The 20,892-nt window shown below is 44.6% G+C and overlaps 1 protein-coding gene across 15 annotated transcripts in view; it reads left to right on the top strand.

Moving 5' to 3' along the window:
* Positions 1–364: 364 nt before the first annotated feature.
* Positions 365–20,892, top strand: part of epb41a (erythrocyte membrane protein band 4.1a) — a 32,641-nt gene continuing 12,113 nt past the window's right edge. Inside the window, exons 1-21 of one of the 15 annotated variants that reach the window (XM_037264369.1) lie at positions 365–486; positions 6,277–6,602; positions 6,702–6,974; positions 7,302–7,406; positions 7,545–7,587; positions 7,657–7,732; positions 7,832–8,050; positions 8,184–8,271; positions 8,707–8,859; positions 8,935–9,032; positions 9,100–9,275; positions 9,418–9,652; positions 9,815–9,893; positions 9,979–10,026; positions 10,485–10,547; positions 10,915–11,085; positions 15,900–16,028; positions 16,107–16,223; positions 16,454–16,534; positions 16,631–16,749; positions 18,291–18,341. In XM_037264369.1, the coding sequence (XP_037120264.1) occupies positions 6,285–6,602; positions 6,702–6,974; positions 7,302–7,406; positions 7,545–7,587; positions 7,657–7,732; positions 7,832–8,050; positions 8,184–8,271; positions 8,707–8,859; positions 8,935–9,032; positions 9,100–9,275; positions 9,418–9,652; positions 9,815–9,893; positions 9,979–10,026; positions 10,485–10,547; positions 10,915–11,085; positions 15,900–16,028; positions 16,107–16,223; positions 16,454–16,534; positions 16,631–16,729 (2,571 nt within the window). In that variant the 5' untranslated portion in view covers positions 365–486; positions 6,277–6,284 and the 3' untranslated portion in view covers positions 16,730–16,749; positions 18,291–18,341. Of the gene's footprint in view, positions 487–3,291; positions 3,460–3,565; positions 3,879–6,276; positions 6,603–6,701; positions 6,975–7,301; positions 7,407–7,544; positions 7,588–7,656; positions 7,733–7,831; positions 8,051–8,183; positions 8,272–8,706; positions 8,860–8,934; positions 9,033–9,099; positions 9,276–9,417; positions 9,654–9,814; positions 9,894–9,978; positions 10,027–10,484; positions 10,548–10,636; positions 10,685–10,914; positions 11,086–13,157; positions 13,375–13,669; positions 13,848–15,899; positions 16,029–16,106; positions 16,226–16,453; positions 16,535–16,630; positions 16,750–18,290; positions 18,342–20,892 lie in introns of those variants that run through there. The other 14 variants (XM_037264368.1, XM_037264371.1, XM_037264381.1 and 11 more) reach the window with 14 other exon arrangements.

The raw sequence follows: 20,892 nt of genomic DNA, 5'->3' as shown, positions 1-20,892 counted from the left end.
GTTAGCCAAGTAAAAAGTTTGGCTATGTTGTCCAATCCTGCCAAATGGTGTATTATAGGGCTGCTACGTGCATGCTGCTGCTGCTGCTGCTGCTGCTGCTGCTGCGCCATGCCTAGTCAAATCTAAAGTCATGTTCTGTGAGAGCTGTTGAGGCCCACACAGTTTGGCCTGCAGAACTTCCCGGTCCGTTTAACTCTAAACTCCCACGGTGCATTTCTGCTCGTCTCAGAGAAGAGTCTCCACCTGGAGGCACTGCAGACATCGTAAAAGGAAAACATGGACTTCTCAATGCAAAACTGGTGTCGAAATGCTTCCACGATTGATTGAAGTGTACGTTTCATAGCGAGGAAACTGATTGTTGCCAAAATACTTTGCTGAGCAAATCGGATAACCTTGTTTATTCATCTTCTTTTATGAAACACTGACTGCTGACTGCTGACTGCTGCTGCTGCTGATGACATCTAAAATTCTCCCTCTGGCGAACTGGTGAGTGAAAGAGAAGAATCAATTCTTGAGTTGACTGTGTCGATTGGGAGCGCGCTGCACAGTTGTTGTTTTCTAATACCTTTAACAGAGTGCAAGCTCATATTTCAAATATTGCATTCACATTATTTTTGCTTTTTGCATGCCTCGCTTTTAGTTGGAGGATTTGAGCAAGCCGTGTTGCAGTGCAGTAGACTTTTATGCTGTACCAAATGTGTCCAGCAGGTTGTAGCAGAGCGCAATATGGATGAAATAACTGAGCAGGTGGTCTAATTTAGAATGGATTATCGTCATCATCATATGACATCATGTTTAGCCACTATAGTGTAGCACGGATTCATATGTTTGGGCAGTTCTTGACTTGGAGCTTGTGGGGGGGAAAAAAAAAAAATCGCTCTGCAAGTGTATCTCATGAATGCATTGATGCTGGTTCAGCTGATCTTGCAAAATAGGAGTGGTTGACTTTACGCAACATAATTCCAAATGTTTCATTACCATGATGGGCTTTTTGATTAATCGAAAATATTAATCACTCCTGTTAGATTTTGAGTTATTATAATAGCTTAATGGTTTGCTTGCATCATAGGCTAAACTTATCATTTTTGGAGCCTGGTAACTTTATTATTATTTTTTTTCCTCGCTGTGTAGAATTTGAAAATAATATGTAGACTGTACTCTCCATATGATTGTAGCATTCTCCCTTGAACATGGTCTTGAGCATTAATGTGTAAGTGGCATCCTCCCCCCAGGGGGCTGCTGTCACTTCATCTCGGCAGACAATCTGGCTCAGCACCTGCTTCTGACACTGGGAGGAGGGGAGGGAGGGAGGGAGGGGACCCTGCCATGATAGCCAAGCGGGGGTAGGCTGAGGGCAAATGGTGGCCTTTTGTGCTGTGCTGGGATGGGATGCATGGGATGGATGCATGGGATGGATGGATGGATGGATGGATGGATGGATGGATGGATGGATGGATGGATGGATGGATGGATGGATGGATGGATGGGGGTGCAGTGTTTCAATGTGGAAAGAAAGCCAGACTGTACAATCTGCTGATGTGTTGTTCTGAAAATAGCACTCCCCAGACAAAAGTGGCTTAGATATGCCAATTACAGGCAGACATACAAAGAAGGCCGGCCACTCCTGCCATACCATACGTCTCCTTTGTGCTGAATGAGCAGCTGATTAGTTTGTTAGGCTTCAGTTTGGATGAAAATGCTGAGCGAGCTCAAACTGTTTTGACCTGTTTATGCAGTATTTCTGGATTTAGACTGTGTTCAATCCATCATGTCAAATATTTGGACTGTATTTTAAAATGTGAAATTACAGTGGAATCATATATATATATATATATATATATATATATATATACATTAATTATTCGAGGGTCATCTTGTGTATGATCAGCTAGGATAGAGTTCCACTAACTTAGGTAGGATAAGCACTATTGAACATGGATGGATGGATGGATGGATTTATAGGTTGCTTTTCAAGAGACCCATGCATGCTTAACAATAAATCCCAGGAGGATTAAAATGTGTGTGTTTGTACTTGCGTGTACACTGCATAGAGCCATGTTATTAAATGTATGCAACAAATGACCCGATTTCAACATCATTCTCCATGATGAAGAAAATCACTTGGAACATTTTTTAACCTATGTGTCAATATTACTATATTTATTATTTGCACCTCATGAGTACAGTATAGTGAGATACCATGAATGATGTTTAGCGTGCTCTCACTAGGCAACCATCTTGCATTATATAACCAATGCCGTCCAAACACAATCATAGCTATGATCCTCACACAGAGTGTTAAATAATAAATAGATTGACTCCCTGGAATCCAATCAGCAAGCAGCCTCTTTTTCATGAATTTATTTAAATTAGTTGCGCTCTCCCTTTTCCCTCATGCAATCCCAAGGGAAAATGGATGTATTGATTTTTACGAGTCGGGGATCATCAGTATCCTTGGTTACAGATGATAAAGCTCCACCAAAAAAAATACACACAAAAACCCCCCCCAGCAAGACAAAGGACGGCGATTGGTGCAGGCTTTTCACTTTGCTCCTACCATTGGCAAATACACTTGCTTCATTACATAGCAGCCCCCCCCCCCCCGAATAGTACCATATTGTAACCCCGGGTCTTGTCTTATAGGCTTGATGATCATTGCACAACAGGTTATTTGGCTTGAGGAACATGTATACAAAATATTCAAAGAACACGAAAACAAGATGTTTCTTCATTTTTATCACCATTACCTTTTGACACTGTGCTATTTGTAATGAATGCGTATACAAACTTACATCCTTTAGAACATTGAGTATTTTTTTATATTAACATGGGTGGAGTTTTCTTTGGTATTTTGGTCAATTTCGTACAGGTAGAATTGGGTGTAATTGATCGTTTGTGTTGTCAAAGTGGAATGAATGAAGTCTATTCCCAGCAATCATAGTGGCACCCTGCATTGGCCTCCAAATCGTGCTGGCCGAAAGCGCAATATGCCCGATTATGCAGAAATAGACTCGTCGGCTCTGTGCATGACATTGGCAGCCGGTAAAGTAGAAAAATCGAAGATTCGATTAAACGCTCATATTCTGCACATATTTTGTCCACGTTTACAGTGGAATTTTAGGAAGTGTGTGGTCTTATGTAGCCCCACTCACTCTCCAAGTCGCACTGATGAAAAATGGTTTCCCCTCCCTCCCTCCCTCCAGCGCTGAAGTTGCCCATCTTTGCACAGCGACTTAGGCTGCTCTAGTGCCTGTAAGACTAAGCCGAGGGCAGAGCACTGTTAACCGACGCGACGCGCTCGCTCGCTCGCTCGCACCTAAACACATTGCAAGCTGCTGGATGAACGCTTTTGAATCACTACTTGGCTAATTGTACAAATAGAAGGGATCTATCATTTGCAAGAACCGATTTTTACACACCGACGTGGTTATTTTTTGCTGGATGATCAGAGCTGAGCCGGTGAGTGAATTTCCACAGCTTAAAGCCAGCCAATTTGTTGACATCTTTTCCCCCCCATATTCAGCGCCATTTGCAGACGACAGGTGCACCCACCGCCCCTTGAATTGTTTGTCGCTGCAAAACGAGCTCTTTTATTTTATTTGCGTATGTTTTTAAACATTGCATATGTCGGTGAAATCTGGCGTTTGATTTGGATGCTATTTTTTGGGCTCATTTTGACCCGTGCGCGTCTCTTAGTCAATGCTGTTACGAGTGCGCACATGAGCAGATGTGATTCAATGGTGGGTCGCCTAAAAAAATCAATTGCATGATTCCTTATTGTGTTTTCGATGTGTAAAATTAGAAGGCTACTGAGCAGACATATGGTCCCTAATAGCAAAAAACGCCTATATACAGCAGCATTGGAGCAGGGCGCGCCTGTGAGTGTGTTTTTTAATTCCAATTGATTGTCTTGTGTCGCTTTTCTCCCCCTGTGGCTTCCTTCCTTCCTTCCTTCCTTCCACCTGTCTTCGTCAACCATCCACTTCACGTTTGCACCTTAAGGCAATATGTCATTTGAGCATCTTAAATATATTGGAAAAAGTTTCCTTTATTGTCTCAATCATTCAAATACACATTTAGTGCGGTAGTAAGACAGAGTTTGATTTAAGAGTTTGTCTGATGAAATATGTGATGCATTAATTGTTAGTAAACATACAGCCGGTATGTGGTTGGTTAGCCATAAGATGAAATACACCACCCAGTCTAATGAACGCATGACAGTTTGTGGGATGAGTGTTGCCATTTTAAAATGAATGATGATCATTGATGTGTCATCAGTAAATTGACTGTACAATGACACATTCACAGACATTGTCACTGTTGTCCATGGAAACGACTCGAAATGAATTATGTGACGGCAAAGAAAAAGCATCTCACCTGCCCCCTGGTGGTGGCGGCAAAGTTCATGAACATACATGTCCAGAAGATCAAATAAAACACACCAATATGACAAATTTGAAAAGTCTTTTTAGAACCAGTTGCAATTTCTGTTATCGACAAGGTCTGTCAACGAACATTACAGACCTCTATAGTTGATTATTATCCTTACAGCAAGTCAGTGTGCCAGCCAGGTCAATTCTTTTGAAGCAATTGTTTTCAGCTAAAATTAGTTTCACTCTATATTTATCTCTTTCCTCATGTTTGTTTCATCTCACACTCCGGGGACAGTGATTCATTTGTTGTGACTGGAGTGAACAAAACGGAGTGTGATGTCTCCATTTCTCCACTGCCTTTTGTAGTCTACACCTACATTGGCAAGTTTTGCACCCAAATTGATCAAAGGAAATTGTCTGCTTGAAAAATAATCTTACATATTGTTGTGGTTTTTTTTTTATGATGATGTGAAGTTGAAATGTCAACAAAATTTTGATGAAGTGCCTAGTAGGGCTGCCAGTCTGGAATATTCCGATATATACAAATAGTTTGCTGCCTTTGATTTCATGTGGGTCAGGCTAGTTTCTGGATTTTCTCCATAGCTTGTGTGGGTGGTGGGAAGGACGGACGGACGGACGGACGGACGGCTGCACTCCACGTCAGAGCAGTGTCCTTTAATCCCACACAGGGCCCGATTAATTCTAAAGCCGCTTTCTGTTTTTAAGCTCACGTTCAGCGCTCTGACTCAGGCTAGCATGCATGCATGCAGCCAGGCAGCCAGGCAGCCAGGCAGCCAGGCAGCCAGGCAGGCATCAACGCTGCCATGTACTTCATTTTCACAAATACATTCCTAATAAAATAATAAATCATATCAAACATTCTTGGATATGAAGACTAATTTTGAAGTTGAAACTTTGAAACCATCTTCAAATGAAAATTGTTTTGATTTCAACAATGATGTTTCTGAATGTTAATTTGCAGGACAAACTTTAACGTGATTTGAACATGAAGCCTGGGATCGTCCAAATTATGCCTTGTGCCGAATAGTTTGCTCGATATTTTCTCATATGTTCTTAAAGCAGCTGGCCAAGTCGAGGTCTTGACTTCAAACAAGCTCAGCCTGACATCTGGACTTTCTCTTTTTTCTGATTCTACATTTCGAGCGATCTACTGATTACAATTTGATTCCCTTATGACAGCATACCACCACAGGAGACCGTCCGAGTATTTTTTTATTAGGGGTAGCCTAAAAAAAAAAAAATAGGCTGACCAATAGAAATAATATGATTAAATTATGTAATTCTATTTTTTTTTTTTGCAATTGTGTTTTTATGTCCTCCTACCCACATCCAGAATGGCCATTTAGCACATATTGCAAATTGATTTGGCAGAGAAAAAACAAAATCTGCAGTGCTGCCCCGGACTAAAAAGTGCACGCAGTCAGCTTTAGTCAGTTTGGCCGGCCATGCTGCACATGCTGACTGAACACTCAAGCCATGAGAACATGCTGTTTTGATCTGTTCTCTCTGGGTCCACCTGGTGCGTTGGAGCCCACACTCTATTGTGTCCGCCGTGTCAGCACTTGTGCGGCTGTGGCAGCAAAAACTCGGCAGCACCTTTGCTGTCATCAGAGTGACTGATGGAATACAAAGATAACACACTTTTGCTGCCTGCAATTGATTGTATGGATCCTGTTTCGATCTAACCAACCGTCATTGGAGAAAAGCATTATCACGTAACAAAGACCCACCTCTGGCTTTTTCTACCATCACTGTCTTCATTAACAAATTGCATTTGCCCTGAGCGAGCGTCACGTGGTATTGAGTGGACAACAAAATGGCCGCCCCGAGATGGAGCAAAACAGGTGTATATTATATTCATGGTCATTATTGTGTGTCACAGCGGTCACCATGACGACAGACGAAGCAGAGAGTCACCAGAAGAAGCCAAGGCAGCAAGAGGAGGCTGGCGGGGACGCCAAGCCGGCCTCTCCCGAAGACCAGCGCCTCCGGCCTCGCAACCGCAACTCTGCCGGCGGCCGAGGCCTCTCCCGCCTCTTCTCCTCCTTCCTGAAGAGACGCTCGCAGTGTGAGAGCGAGGGAGGGGAGAAGGAGGAGGAGGAGGAGGAAGAAGAGGCAAAAGCCCCCATTGCTGACCCTGAACCTGAGCTGAAGATTGAGGGAGAGGTGGCCCATGATCAGCACTCGCTTAGCAGCGCTGAGGCCCAGGTCAGGACGCATCACGCCTTTTTAGTCGATACCCTGCCCCGATTCATCAGCCCTAATAATAAACTGTGTGTGTTTTTTTCATGGAATCATCTTCTTCAGGCTGCCCAAGTAGAGAAGAAAGAAGGTGAGGAGGAGGAGGAGGCTGGAAAAGACAAACCGCTCAACAAGGAGAAAGCAGAGGCGGCTACACCGGAGAAAGACGGGGATAACGAGAAGGACGAGGAGCAGAAGGAGGACGCTTCTGAAGGCAGCCGTAACCAAGAGAAAGAAGAAGAGGAGGAATCCAAAACTCCCAAAGCTCCACGTCGCCCCAAAACCATGCAAGTTAAAGTCACCCTGCTGGACGACACTCTCTACGAGTGTGAACTGGATGTAAGAACCACGAAGGGCATTCTTTTGTCATCTTTTCATGGGTGAAGGGCCCGGAACAACAAGGACCACTTTACGACTCCATCCTCAATCGTTTCGAATCGAGTTGATAGAAAGGCAGAGACGACAAGGCCCGCCCGTATGGGACGTGATGTGTGCTATTTTTAGAAGGAAACAGCTCTGGTTTGCTAAGCACCTGCTAAAAGCTGTTAGTGGTCCTTTGTTCCCCTGAGCCCCATGCACCGACCGTCATGAAAGAAGTGGCGGGTACATGATCTATCAGGTGAGCACTTGCACTGAACTACGGTCTTTCTTTTTGCTGTGTGTCAGAAACATGCCAAAGGCCAGGAGCTGTTCACAAAAGTATGCGATCACCTCAATCTGCTGGAGAGAGACTATTACGGGCTGGTCATCTGGGAGACGCCCAAGGTGAAGGTGAGCCGTTGTCAAAGTGTCACTCGTTTGCTGGCGCCGAATATGTATGTTCATGTCACCGGGAAGCGGATGAACTTGTGGCACTCAGCCGGTCGGGGACCTAAGCTAGATGTTGACGTGCCTCGTTTATTTTTGCAGACGTTGATGGATCTGGCCAAGGAGATCCGCAGGCAGGTGCAAGGTAAGCTCCGTACGGGCCACAACCGGGCCTCCCTCCCCTCATCCTATAATTTGTCATCCCTTTTTTAAGGGGCCAACTATGATTTCACGTTCAATGTGAAATTCTACCCTCCGGATCCAGCCCAATTGTCGGAGGACATCACAAGGTATTGTAACATTTTTCCCTGTGAAACAAAAGAGGATCCGATCATTCCTTGACAACATTTGACCTTTTTGGCGTAATTTCCCCACCTGTCATTTTCCAGGTATTACCTGTGCCTGCAACTGCGCAAGGACATCCTGCAAGGGCGTCTGCCATGCTCTTTTGTCACCCTGGCCTTGCTGGGCTCCTACGCTCTGCAGTCAGAGCTGGGCGAGTATGACCCCGAGGTGCACGCCGCTGATTACGCTAAGGAGATGAAGATGGTTAAGGGGCAGACCAAGGAGCTTGAGGACAAGATGATGGAGCTACACCGCACTTACCGGTAAGAACATTGGCTCCGTCTGGAAGTGCTCCTATATAAACTGGAGTCATTGGCTGAAATGGCATTTTCAAGTGGTCCAAAGTGCCACCTTGACTTGATTAAGAGTCATTTTGACTTTGCCTCGGTCTTGCAGGTCAATAAGTCCAGCTCAAGCTGACATGATGTTCCTGGAGAACGCAAAGAAGCTGTCAATGTATGGAGTTGACCTCCACCCTGCCAAGGTGAACACAAACCAATGGTCATTCTTTCAAACTGCCATCTCCACGGTCTGAGAGCGTATGATGCTGGATATGGAGCTGTGTCCAGATCAACAAATGGCACGCATAGGAGAGAAAAGACATGTTTGCCACAAAAAGGAAGACATGTGACTTGTCAGATCTTAGAGCAGAAATCAGGTCAATCTGTTTGCATCAGCCCGGCCGGGCATTTCGTTCTGACATGGTGCCTTTTACATGAACGTGCTGCCCCCTTGTGGCTCTTAGCAAACAGTACAAGACAATCCTATTCAAGCCACTCAAACTTCTGTTTATGATTTAATGAATACATTTAGCATACGTTGATAGTCATCAAAACTAGCATGTTCAACCAAATATGATCCTAATTTGATACTTCCTCAACGATGCAAATTCGAAGCCATTCCTCATTGTTTGTGTCAGGATCTGGATGGTGTTGACATCATGCTGGGAGTTTGCTCCAATGGTCTGATGGTTTATAAAGACAAACTGAGGATCAACCGTTTTCCCTGGCCCAAAGTCCTGAAGGTCTCATACAAGCGCAGCAGCTTCTTCATCAAAATACGTCCATCCGAGGTACACCGTCGTTCGTCATTCGGCCGCTTGCGCAAATGGTATCTTCAGCTTATCGTCAGATATCTTCTCTACCAGGTAGAACATTATGAGAGCGCTATCGGCTTCAAACTTCCAAACTACAAAGCAGCCAAGAAACTGTGGAAAGTGTGCGTAGAGCATCACACATTCTTCAGGTATGCTAGCGAGATGTTTCGACATCACGATGATGTCATTCAATAATCCAGCTTTGCGTGCGCGCAGGCTGATCTCCACGGAGATGGTCGCAACTCCCAAAACGTTTCTGGCTCTGGGCTCCAAATTTCGCTACAGCGGTCGAACTCAGGCTCAAACCAAACAGGCCAGCTCGCTCATTGACAGACCGGCTCCGGCTTTCCAGCGCACGTCGAGTAAGAGGAACTCCCGCAGTATGGATGGAGGTAGCCGGTTAATTCATTTATTTGTTGATTGATTGATTGATTGATTGATTTGTTGTGTTTGGCTATCAAGTTGTCTATCTGTGACCCGCTGTAATTGCAAAAATGGTATTTTCTTTTTTTGTTGCGTGTGTGTTCGCTCAAGCTATGGCGTCCACCCCGGGCAACAAATCCAGCCGTCCGGTCAGCGCCCCCATCATGTCGCCGCTGTCTCCCGGGGAGAACACGCCGTCGCCTCTGCTGCACACCCTTCACCTGGCCCAGCGCACGCCCAAGTTCCAGCGCTCGGCAGACAGGAAAGCCGAGCTGAAGGGCCACGGTGGGAAAAGCCGATCCAGCAAAAGCCAGAGCCCCAGACCGGAGTCCACTCCGGAAATGAAGGTATTGAGCATACTCAGCGCAATCTTATTTCTTTTATGGGAGGGGCTCCAACATCCAGTAAAACATACACTTAGCTTCCAAGGACTTGTGTGTCCAAAGAAATGGGCTTTTGCACAATGGACTCCATTGTGATCATGTGCGAGCGAGCTGTGTGTGTACTCGCAGCCATTGGCCGGGAGAGAACGGAGACGTTCCCCCTCCGTGACCGCTGCCAATGGCCAACGAGAGAAAAAGAGCCAGGTTTGTTTTGCCACGGCAGGCGAATGATTTCAACCACAGAAGCGTCATCCAAACATGACTTTTCTTTTTTCTCCTGGGAGAGCAGCACTCTCCTCAGGACAAAACAAAGACGGAAATGATGCGAGTGAGGAAGGTTAGCATGCGTCTGCCAAGTCACTTTCTTCCTGCTTGCGAGCGACACTTGCACCTATTTTCTTTCTTGACTCTTTGGGCTGCCTACTATTTTTGACATCATGTCCATGTCTGATTTCCACTGGCTGCAGTTGTTGTTTTTGTCTGTGAAATGCTGAATTTTGCCACCACCATTGTCACGATTTGACATAATAAGCCATGATTTCCGCTTCCATCACGTTCTACAAATTGGTTGTGCTCAATTTGGACAAACGGTGAGTCTTACATTTTGAAATCAACTGAAGACTAGCCCCGCCCGGTTGATGATGATGCACTGCTGCAGGCTTTGCATGCAAATGCTGCTGTTGTGAGCATTGCGAGCTCTTTGCCAATGTGTCATTGTCATCATGTTCCCGCTTGATGATTTTGGTGGTGCGATCTCGTGAATGATTCCAAAATGATGTTTTGTGTTTTCTGCAGAAACGAGCTAAGAAACTTGAGGGTGAAACTATTTATATCAGACATAGCAATTTAATGTTGGAGGTTTGTATGGCGTTCACTTCTGTTTTGAATGTCGTCTGCCTGCTTCATATTTGTGTCGACCTTTTTTTCTCTTGTGTGTGTGCAATTAGCTTAACCCTAAAGGCTTGGCATGCACCATTTTCCTCTCTGACTCTGATGCAAGTAGCTTGATTTGATTTCTCTTTGACATTGTCACTTTCATGTCTTGTTTGGATGGAAGAGTGTCACCGTGCGACAATGTTCCGTCTCCATTGCTCACTGGTTGATTGCTTTTTGTTTTTCCATCCCCATATTGCGTATCATTTGCCTGTGTCATTGTCAAGATGTTCATTGTTGTATTTCTGGCCTTTCCATTTCCTCTCCTAACACGACGCCTTGCTTTTTCAAGGACGTGGATAAGACCCAGACGGAGATCATGCGTCACCACACGAGTATCAGCGAGCTGAAGAGAAGTTTCATGGAGTCTGTACCAGAGCCTCGACCCAGTGAATGGGACAAGCGTCTTTCCAGCAACTCGCCTTTCCGCACAGCGAGCATCAACGGCCAGCTGCAACCTGCGGTGAGTGAGTCTGCCTGCCTGCCTGCCTGCCTGCCCGCCTGCCTGCCGGTGGATAAGAACGCATCATTTTTCTTCCTTTCCGTACGCAATGCTGCTGTCGTATGATCGAGATGAAGCTAATCAGCCACCTTTGAAGAGCTGAGCAAATCATTCGGAAGATGCTTCGAGTGTGAATTCAATACTGTCGCTGTCGTTTTTTACCTTTCAAAGTCCGGTTAACAAGTAACGTCTTAAATGAGGCGTAGTTCCAGCTCAGTGGCCTAGCGGTCGAGTGTCAGGCTGAGACTGGAAGGTTGTGGGTTCATACCAAAGACTATAAAAATGGGAGCCATTGCCTCCCTGCTTGGCACTCAGCATGAAGGGTTGGAATCGGGGGGGTTAGATTACCAAATGATTCCCGAGCGCGGCGGCGGCACCGCTGCTGCTGCTCGCTGCTCCCCCAGGGGATGGATCCAAATCACACGGGGATGGATGGGTTCAATGCAGAGGACAAATTTCACCCCACCCAGATGTGTGTGTGACGACCATCATTGGGACTTTAACTTTTAACTTGAGTTCTTTTTTCACAAGCTGTAGGGACGTATGATTTGACATGATTGTATCGCTGATGCTGCGAGTCCAATTTGTTTTTGAAATGTTGTTTACGCCTTTGCATGTAGGCATGTTAAGGTTGAGGGCTTTGCAAACAATCCAAAGGCTGTGTGTGCGCGCGCGTTGTTCATTCCCGAATGATTTGGCAGGTACACGGATGATCCACTTGACGGCGCTGTTGGCTTGTGTCATTTTATTTTTGCTTCTGCATGAGTAATAGCAGGCATAAGGGGGGGGGGGGGGCTAGTCTTGTGAGGTTCTTTTTGGATGCGTGCGTGCGTGCAGTTGTGCCACAGCGGCTCCATACAAAGTAGCCTTGTGGCGCATGTGAGGAAAAAGGTGCATTGCATTTCAAAAGGTCAACACAGCCAACCCCAGCATGGCAAAAGCACAAAAGCAGGCAGGCCACAATGACATCCCATCTGTAACATCTGCGCTTGGCTGCAACACCAAAGACTTCAGTGGGCTTTTAGCCGCAGGAGTCGGAATGTGTGCAAAGGCAGCCAAGAAAAGATGACAAATGGATTTGGAGAAGAGATGACAGTTTGAAGCAAGCTTGCAATAGCTAGCTAGCTTTGCTCTTCCAATGGCTGCTGCACCGCGTGTCATCTTGCTTCATCGAGCAATGAGCCGCATGAGATGCTGAGATGATTTCTTCGCATGTTTTGAGCCCGGCTGGAGTTGGAAGGACAAAAGGACCAATGGGGAAAAAAAGCCCTAAGAACTTTGTGTGTGTCTCATTCTCCGACCATTCCCCTCATTGTCTTTTTATGTCTCTATTTCTGTCTCCACTCCAAATGGTGTTGTAATGGGACTATTGCTTGAGGCAAAACTGTGATCAGTTTGCTATTACTGCAGAACCTTGGGAATTATGATGACACGTAGGATGGAAATGAGCAATCTTGGCCACTGCATGACTGGCTACAAATCCCCAGTGATGTTTTTTTTTTTATATACATATATATATATGAAGAATACAAAAGCTCACCACCACATTCCGTTCAATTTTGCTGCAGCTCAGGAGCTATAGGAAGTAATTTGACGAGTTCATTTTCAAGTTGAGCAGTCCTGCATTGGGGCTGAACTAACCTTAAACATTAGAAGGACTTTGGCTGCCTACTTGAATCTTACTTTCCCTCCTGTCCTTCTTTCCCCTCTTTTGGCAGCATGACCGTCTCATTATTTCACCGCCGAATGATTGTTTTTTTCTTCTGAAGGGAATTTATTTGAGGAGTGAGAGGCATTTATTTGTTGGAGATGAATCACTCTAATAGAGTAAAGGGCATGATTGGACAAATTCCCGTTGTACGCAAAACATGATTTCATGATGTCCCATGAAGTGGAACAATCAATTGTAGAGAAAGCACTTGTGCCATCACTTTCATTTTCTTTTCTTGTCCACTTGCTTTGTGTTCCTGTGAGCTGAGCCTTCCTTTTCCACACACGTGTGTTCATTGTTATTTGTCTCTCCTGGTCGGCAGTCGCCGTTTGGACCAAAGGTAAGAGCATGTAGCTTGTCCCCGACGCCGGGGGAATCGCCTCTGTTCAGGCACGCTTGTCTGCTGGACGACGAGGACAGTGAGGTACATTGGGTAGACGAGGACGAGGAGGAGGAGGAGGAAGATGAGCAAGCCTGTGGTGAGACTTTGGAGGTGGCTGTCAGGGTGCCAGATGAGGCCAGACGCTTGGACAGCTCCGGTGAGGTCAGCCCGTCCAGGCTCCACACGCACTATAGGCACTCTCGGATGTCCTTCTTCCTGTCGGGCCTGCTTGCCATGGCTCTGACCATGCTGTGGTTGGCTTTTATTTGAAAATGTTGCCCTCAGCCATGTGTTTTCCTCACTCTACCTCAGTCAGTCATCATCCCGCTGCGTCTGCAGCTTTTTTCCTCTTGTTGTGCGTGCGTGCGTGCGTGCGTAACACACGTTTTGTTTTGATCTTGCGTTTGGAGCTGATCTATCTGTTTGCACCTTTCTCTTGTTCTTCCTGCCAGCAAACCCAGACAGATCAGCTCTTAAAGCATCGTCATGGGGCGATCTGTTAAGCGCTACGTTCTGGACACCCAAAGTGGACGCTTTACACCATCATTAGTAGTCCTCTCTGAAATTTCCAGTTGAACAGCTGCGGCATGTCTATTGCCAATCTGTTTACACGGACAGTAAAAAAGAAAAAAAAAAGTCTGCCAATTGAATCCATTGCTCTAAATGATTACTAAAATCAATTTTGGGTGAAAACGCCATTTGTTTTGAATCTTAGAAATGTGTTTAATGCCATTGCTGATTGAAGAAAAAGAAAAAAGCGATATTACGCAGTGTAATGGTTCATCTGTTGTCCTCAGAATTGTGTGAACAATTCCGATTGTTTTCTGTTTGGTTTTTTTGTTGTTGTAGTAAGTAAAGGTAGTTTAAATGAGCATGATGATTCTCATGTCGGACCAAGTTGAGGCAGACAATCAAGGCCATTTTCATGACTTCCTCAGGTGTAGAACCAAGCATTCTTCTTTCCAATCTTTTACAAATGATTCCAATATTGCTTTTGAAATGGTTGTTGCCAGCTCAATGTTGAGATCAAAAAGATCAAAGCAGTATGCTTTATTTGACCACCAAACATTTTTGGAGGGATTCTAGCGCCAAATGAATAAGAATACAATGTTGTGCACAATAGCTTTGAGCAGATCCCATTCTTGTCACAATCAAGGACATTCCTCATGTTGGCTGCATGACAGTTACTGTATATACATATGTTCCCCCTCAATGAAGGAGATGATTGGACAGCAACCTGCTCAATAAATGGGGACAATTGCAGTAAAGTGAATAGGCATGAACAGTAGATGTTGGAAGGGAATCATCACCACGCTTGTAACCATTCAGTGTCTACTTATTCTAGAAGACAAAAGTGTCGGGCCCCAGATAAATGACACACTTGCCTTTTTGATACGATCCCATTTTCCATGAAATTGGCTCTCGTAGGTGGTCGGTAAATGATAACGATGAAAATTGGCTTTCCCAACATTGAATAGTCTCAAATGTGTGAAGGAATGAATGAGCGGGCGGCTGTGGCCAAGCGAAGCATTCCAACTTGAAGTTGGCACAATGTGGACAGGCAGGTAATGTTCTCTTGGCATTCAACAAGCCTCACTCAGCTCATCCATCAGACTGCCAAGTCGAGAAATGTGATTGATCACTCAAAAGGACACTAAACGGATGCGTTGCTTCCATGAAAGTGTTGTGCTCCAATCCGGCCTTTCTTTCACAAAATGGATGCAAGACGTTGCCTGACTTTACACATGCACAATTCAAGTGGCCCGATACTTTTGCCATACACACTCGAATGAATTTTTGTTCAGCTGATGTTTTTAGCACCCAAGAAATATGGTTGGAAATTTCAATGTTTCCTTTTTTTCGGTACATTTAAGCCGAGCTGGCAAATGCTGACAGGCGATATTACTCCGAGGCCTCCTTATGCATGCACTATGCACTGCCTCCCTTATGTTGCCAATCACGTTTGGATTTTGATTGTTCTGCTGACAGCCAATTGCCCACTTGTGTACAATTGCTACTCGGGCAGAGTAACAACATTCCAGGCTTGGAAAGGTGGACTTCAAAGATGCTCTTTGCATGCCCATTCAAGATGACAAGGTGTTTTTGTTTGCGGGACGCTTTCCATCGTGAATGAATGGGAAGAAGAAGAAGAAGGACTCATCCTATTTTAGGAATCGGCTTTATCATCCCAATAAAGACAATAAGCAAATGATGTCAGGTGCCAGTCCGAGAGACTGAAATCAAGCGCTCTTGTTGAATTGTTTACCTGCATTGATTTTATTGGCTGGACTAATGTTGATAAGAAGTTCAAATATATGATTACTGAAAGGATTTTTTGGATGTTTCAAATTTACTGAGGAAGAAAAGGTGCTTTGGACTGTTGGACCCTGACTTGCTTCCACTTACAGCCACTTTTTTTTCCTACACAGTGCAACACAGTGAAAGGGGGGGGGGTAAAGGGGTTTGTTTTTCGACACATTTATTGTTTTCCTCGCTAGGATTTCAAATGTTTCCATACCATTCATTATCTTATTGGTTACGACACAAATTGAGACTCAATATTATTTCGATTTTGTCACAACAGCTTGTCGACTCTATGAAATCACAAATGTTTATTAGTGCTCAAATCTGGAATGTTTCTTGTTGGATTTCTCAGCAAGCTTGACTTTGCTGATTTTGCAGTCTCCGGTGCTGAAGACCCAGACAATCACCATCTCGGACGTCACCAACTCTCTTCGAGGAACTGTGGCCTACAAAGACATCCCCTTAGTTCACACTGAGACAAAGACCATTACATACGAGTCAGCCCAGGTAAGAGGCATACTGTGTTCAAATCAAAGTCTTCTTGGTATGGTATTTGATTTTTGCAATGGAACTAACACTTCCAAGGTGTCTCTCCCACAGCCTGTGGACAACTTTGCAGAACGAGACTCCGGAGTGCTGCTGAGTGCCCAGACCATCACATCCGAGACCATCAGCACCACCACTACCACCCAGATCACCAAGGTCCGTCCAATCCATTGACCTGAACGCTGTCATTACAATTGGCACATGTCTTTGATGCTTTGTACAGGCTTGATGCTCTCTTTAAGACGCATTCAGAAACGAAGGCCAAGATGTTTGTTGTAGGTGGTATCGGTCAGCGACGGACGATTCAACTCAGTCTTTTGTTTGAAGGAAGAAAACCAAATCAGCAATCAGCTCCAACTTTCTTGATATGAAAATGTCTTTGGCAGACGGTGAAAGGGGGAATCTCAGAAACTCGCATTGAGAAGAGGATTGTCATTACTGGAGATACTGAAATTGATCATGACAAGGTAAATGATGCTTTCTTTCATACTAACATGCAAGTGGAATACATTTGTTCCACAAGCCATGGATCAAGCTCTACGACCCGTGTGTCCTTTCGCCAGGCTTTGGCTCAGGCTATAAAAGAAGCAAAAGAACAACACCCAGATATGTCTGTCACCAAAGTGGTTGTCCACCAAGAAACGGAGATTTCCCCAGAGTAAGATAAGCTCATCCATTGGAGGTTTGTATCCCTCTTGTCTCATCATATTCACGTTTAGAGCGTCACGCAAAATGATAAGCTCCTTTTCAAAAGTACTGGAACGAATATCCTTATTGACTGTTTAAAACGGAACTGATTTGGAATGACGTCAAAAAGGAACGGGACCTAAAGAGGCTCAAATAAAAGCTCGATCCCATATTTGCTTGCTTCCAAATTGCCAGTCGAGTGTAACTATTTTAACGAACTCCAAAAATGCTGAGTCGAATGCAAATCTCCATCGAAAAGAAAACAATGATGTACCATATTTGTTCTGACCAACCCAAAAAAAGAGGCAAGGCCTGTCAATGATTTGCCTTTGTTCTCAATGAAAACAAGATGGAGCAAAAGTGGAGCAATAGATTTTGGTCTCATTTCGAAAGCCACTTTTAGGTTTGTTCAAAATATGTATGACTTAAGTCGTAGTCCATTTGCGTTCTGTTGGTCTAGCGAGAGAAACAAAAAATGCACCAATTGAAACTTGATATACTTGACTGCCATTTGTAATGAAGACCATTGTTTAGCTACGGCAATATCATTTCTCCTGTTTGCAAGGCATGGCAGTGCATTGGCAGCTTTGTCCTAGCAGTTCGATCACATTTCACTCAAGTAGTTCAATACTAAATGGACCTCTAATGAGCCAGCCAGCGCCGTAACAATAAACGCCAGCAACCAAGCTAGATGAGCACGCTGAATCCAATGAGCAGAAAAGCCCAATGCAAATGTGATGGCAAGAAACAAACAAACAAACAAAACAAACATTGGCCCTCTGCATTCAGTAAGTTTGTGTCGTGGCTGTTTTGTGTCAGCGTACGTACAATGCGAAGTGCGGTCCAACATGAAGTGCAGCCCCTCCCTCGGAATGGGCTACGTTAAATAATGGCGGTGCCCATGTGGCTTTAATCGTAGCCCTGTTTATGGGAGTCTGGAACTGTTTAGCTGACTGACTATGCTGCTATGTAAACACAGTCCAAGCTCCCACTTTGTGCCTTAGTGCAACTGCAAACCAACATTTCAATTGATGATGCATTTTCTTCCGGAGCTTGTCCAAATGCCGCTTGCTATGGACTTTCTTTGTTTTCCCGGGGTGGGTGGCTTGTCCAAATGCTGCTTGCTATGGACTTTCTTCGGTTTCCCGTGCTTTTCAAAAGTTGACGAAGCGATCGAAGCGGAATAATGATTTCAACAAATAAATAGCTCACGAGTGATGTGGCAATGTGACTTACTAAGAACAATTAACACCTAAAGTGTATATATATTTAAATTTTTTTGCTGTTTTTATTTACCCAAGTATTTTAAAAAGGGACATTTTAGAGCGGTACATTTTGTTGCTGATTTTCTTAGCGTCATAATGGAATGTCAGCCGGGCCTACTTGAGAGCGACTGGGACTTTGAATCCACTTCTGGGATCAAGTCTAGGATAGTTACCTGCACCCTACGAGATCGATGTTGTTGCTGTCCAAACACTGATTTGATTCTTTTTCTTTTCCTCTACTTCCTATTCATTTCCTTTTCGCATCTCTCAGCTGCCTACATCAGCCTCCCTCCCTTCCTTCCTTCCTTCCTTCCTTCCTTCCTTCCTTCCTTCCTTCCTTCCTTCCTTCCTTCCTTCCTTCCTTCCTTCCTTCCTTCCTTCCTTCCTTCCTTCCTTCCTTCCTTCCTTCCTTCCTTCCTCTCTCAGCCACCTGACATCCTTTTTACCTCAGCACTAAGCCACACTCAACCAAGCAACCAAGCAACCAACCAACCAACCAACCAACCAACCAACCAACCAACCAACCAACCAACCAACCAACCAACCAACCACCAACCACAACCAACCAACCAAACCAACAGCACTGCCTTGGACGTAGAGCGCCAGATGGCATCAGAGGGACTAACTATGAACTTTAACCTCCGTGAGCGTGAAGTCGTGTCCCAAGGGTCACCGGGAGAGTCGCCGGAAAATTCCCAAGAATCTTCCCAATTCCTTCTCCTGTTCTACTTACTGCCAAAATCACGACCGACCGAACCGACGACTAAAAAACGAAAACAAAAAACACGTTTGTAAGGAAAGAAAACAGGTAGTACAAAGATTGTGAAATATTATTACCTCTACAATTTGGAGATTTAACCAAATTTTCAAAGGGGCATTTGGTCTTTAATCTTTGTGATGACTAAGTTTATTTTTGTATCGCTTTTCTTACAATCAGAATTGGTTCTCAATAATGCAGTGGCGTCCTTCAAAGACAGGGAATGTTTCTTGGGATTGTACAAATGGAGACTCACGCTTCCCGTCCCATTGGCTTGATTTATTGTACAGAGTCATCAATAATTGTTCCTTCCCTTTTAATGTGAAGCAATATTTTTCTCAAGGTGGAAAAGAATGTTGTCAGGCACTTGTTGACGTCTCATTGTTTTGTACTTGCTGTCGTATTTGTGAAGGAGAGCTTTATTTGCTATTCTCTCGCCACCTTTTGCTTCTTTCCGTCTTCTTGTTTTGTAGCATTCTTATGCCGTTTGTAGCGTTGTTATTGTTCCATACGATTGATCAGATGCAACGTTAGTTAGGGTTAGTGTGCTGTCGTAGCCTCCGGCATGACGAGAGAGAGTGCACAAGAGGTTGTTTTGTTTGCTTCATTTGGGATAAACTCATTCACTGCCAGCCCGTTTACAAGTTGTGGCTCTCCCTTCTCTTGTTGTAAACAACATTTCTTTCTTTCTTTCTTCATTGTATAGCCACAGCATCACAAGGAAGACATGTCGTGGAAGAGCACCCACCGCGCACTGAATAAAATGTATTTTATCCTGCTCATTGTCAACTACTTGACTTTGTCGAAACAGGGAAAGGTGTGTATCCAAAAGTGGCAGTATGCGTGTCGTATAATATTGAACATTGGCATAAAGAGAAATTTCAATTCTCAAGACAGACACAATTACTTTAATGACATTCTGGAAGTGGCGTCTGATATTGACACATCAAAATATGCCAAGGTTAAAAAAAACAAAGTCGTCGTCTAGACAAGAGTAACACCAGTGAAATAGTGCATCCAAAAAAATTCTCGTGGACTCCACCTCTTCCTAGAACTCGGTATCCCTGTAAATAAAAAATAAATTTAAAAAATCTCGTTGTACACTTGCTGGCTATTTTATTGGAATTCCTCGGGTTTATTATAGTGCGTGTGATCATATTTTGAGGCATAAGCAGAGGAGGGCAGGCAAGCCATATTACTACTCAGTGGATTGATTTTTGCCGTAAATCACACCTGTTTACTCCACAAAAGACATTTAGCGCTCGAGCCACTGCTCTTCTTTCCCTCCATCCCATTTTTGTGCTGATCTCATTCAAATTCTGATTGTTTGCTTCACGTTTAGGACATATTGCTTCAATTGAGCCCCAACGTTTAGTATTCAGCAAAACTTCATCGGTGATCCTCCTGCAGTCAGCTGCTGCTGCTGCTGCTGCTGCTGCTGCTGCTGCAGTCAAATGCATAGATTAGAAGGAAAGAAAGGAAGCAAGCTACTAAGCAGGCTAGCTCTTCTTTTTGTCCTCCTCCTCCTCCTCTTTCCCTCTGGCTACTGTTGTCCTGCACTCTGTGATTAGGACTGACATTTCCCCCCCCCCCCCCCCCCCCCCCGAGTCATCCTGTTGCTCTTTGTGATTGGTCATTCTTGCCACCGACTGACTGACTGACACTTGTGCACCGATCAACAGCAATAGGAAGCCAGCCACAATGCCCCATTTGGGAGACACGCATGGAAAATATTGCGAAAGCTAAAGTCATTGCGTGTGTGAATCTGACCTTGTCTCTCTTTAAGGTCACCCGGAGAGGCTTTTGCGTTTCTCATACACTGCAGCCACCAAATTGTGCAGGCTTGACTGATTTGTGGTTCCTCGAGTAAATCTTCCACAGTGGAAGCGTGACTCCTCGTCATAATCTGATTTTGAAATGTGATCTCTGCTGACTCGCCGAGCGTATCGCGAGCTGATGTATTGCTTGGGTTTTTTTTTTGCAATAGTTTATCTGATGACTCAAGTTCCCTCGTCTCAACACCTTAACAAGATTTAAAAACTAAAATGTAAAAAAGATTGAGCAAGAGTGACCGTTGTTTGGATGCAGCCCTTTTTCCACACGCTGATGACGCAGC

Source organism: Syngnathus acus, chromosome 11, assembly GCF_901709675.1.
Source record: "Syngnathus acus chromosome 11, fSynAcu1.2, whole genome shotgun sequence".
In the NCBI taxonomy this organism is placed as follows: Eukaryota; Metazoa; Chordata; class Actinopteri; order Syngnathiformes; family Syngnathidae; genus Syngnathus; species Syngnathus acus.
The sequence above is the reverse complement of the archived record's forward strand: the minus strand, read 5'-3'. Positions and strand labels throughout refer to the sequence as shown.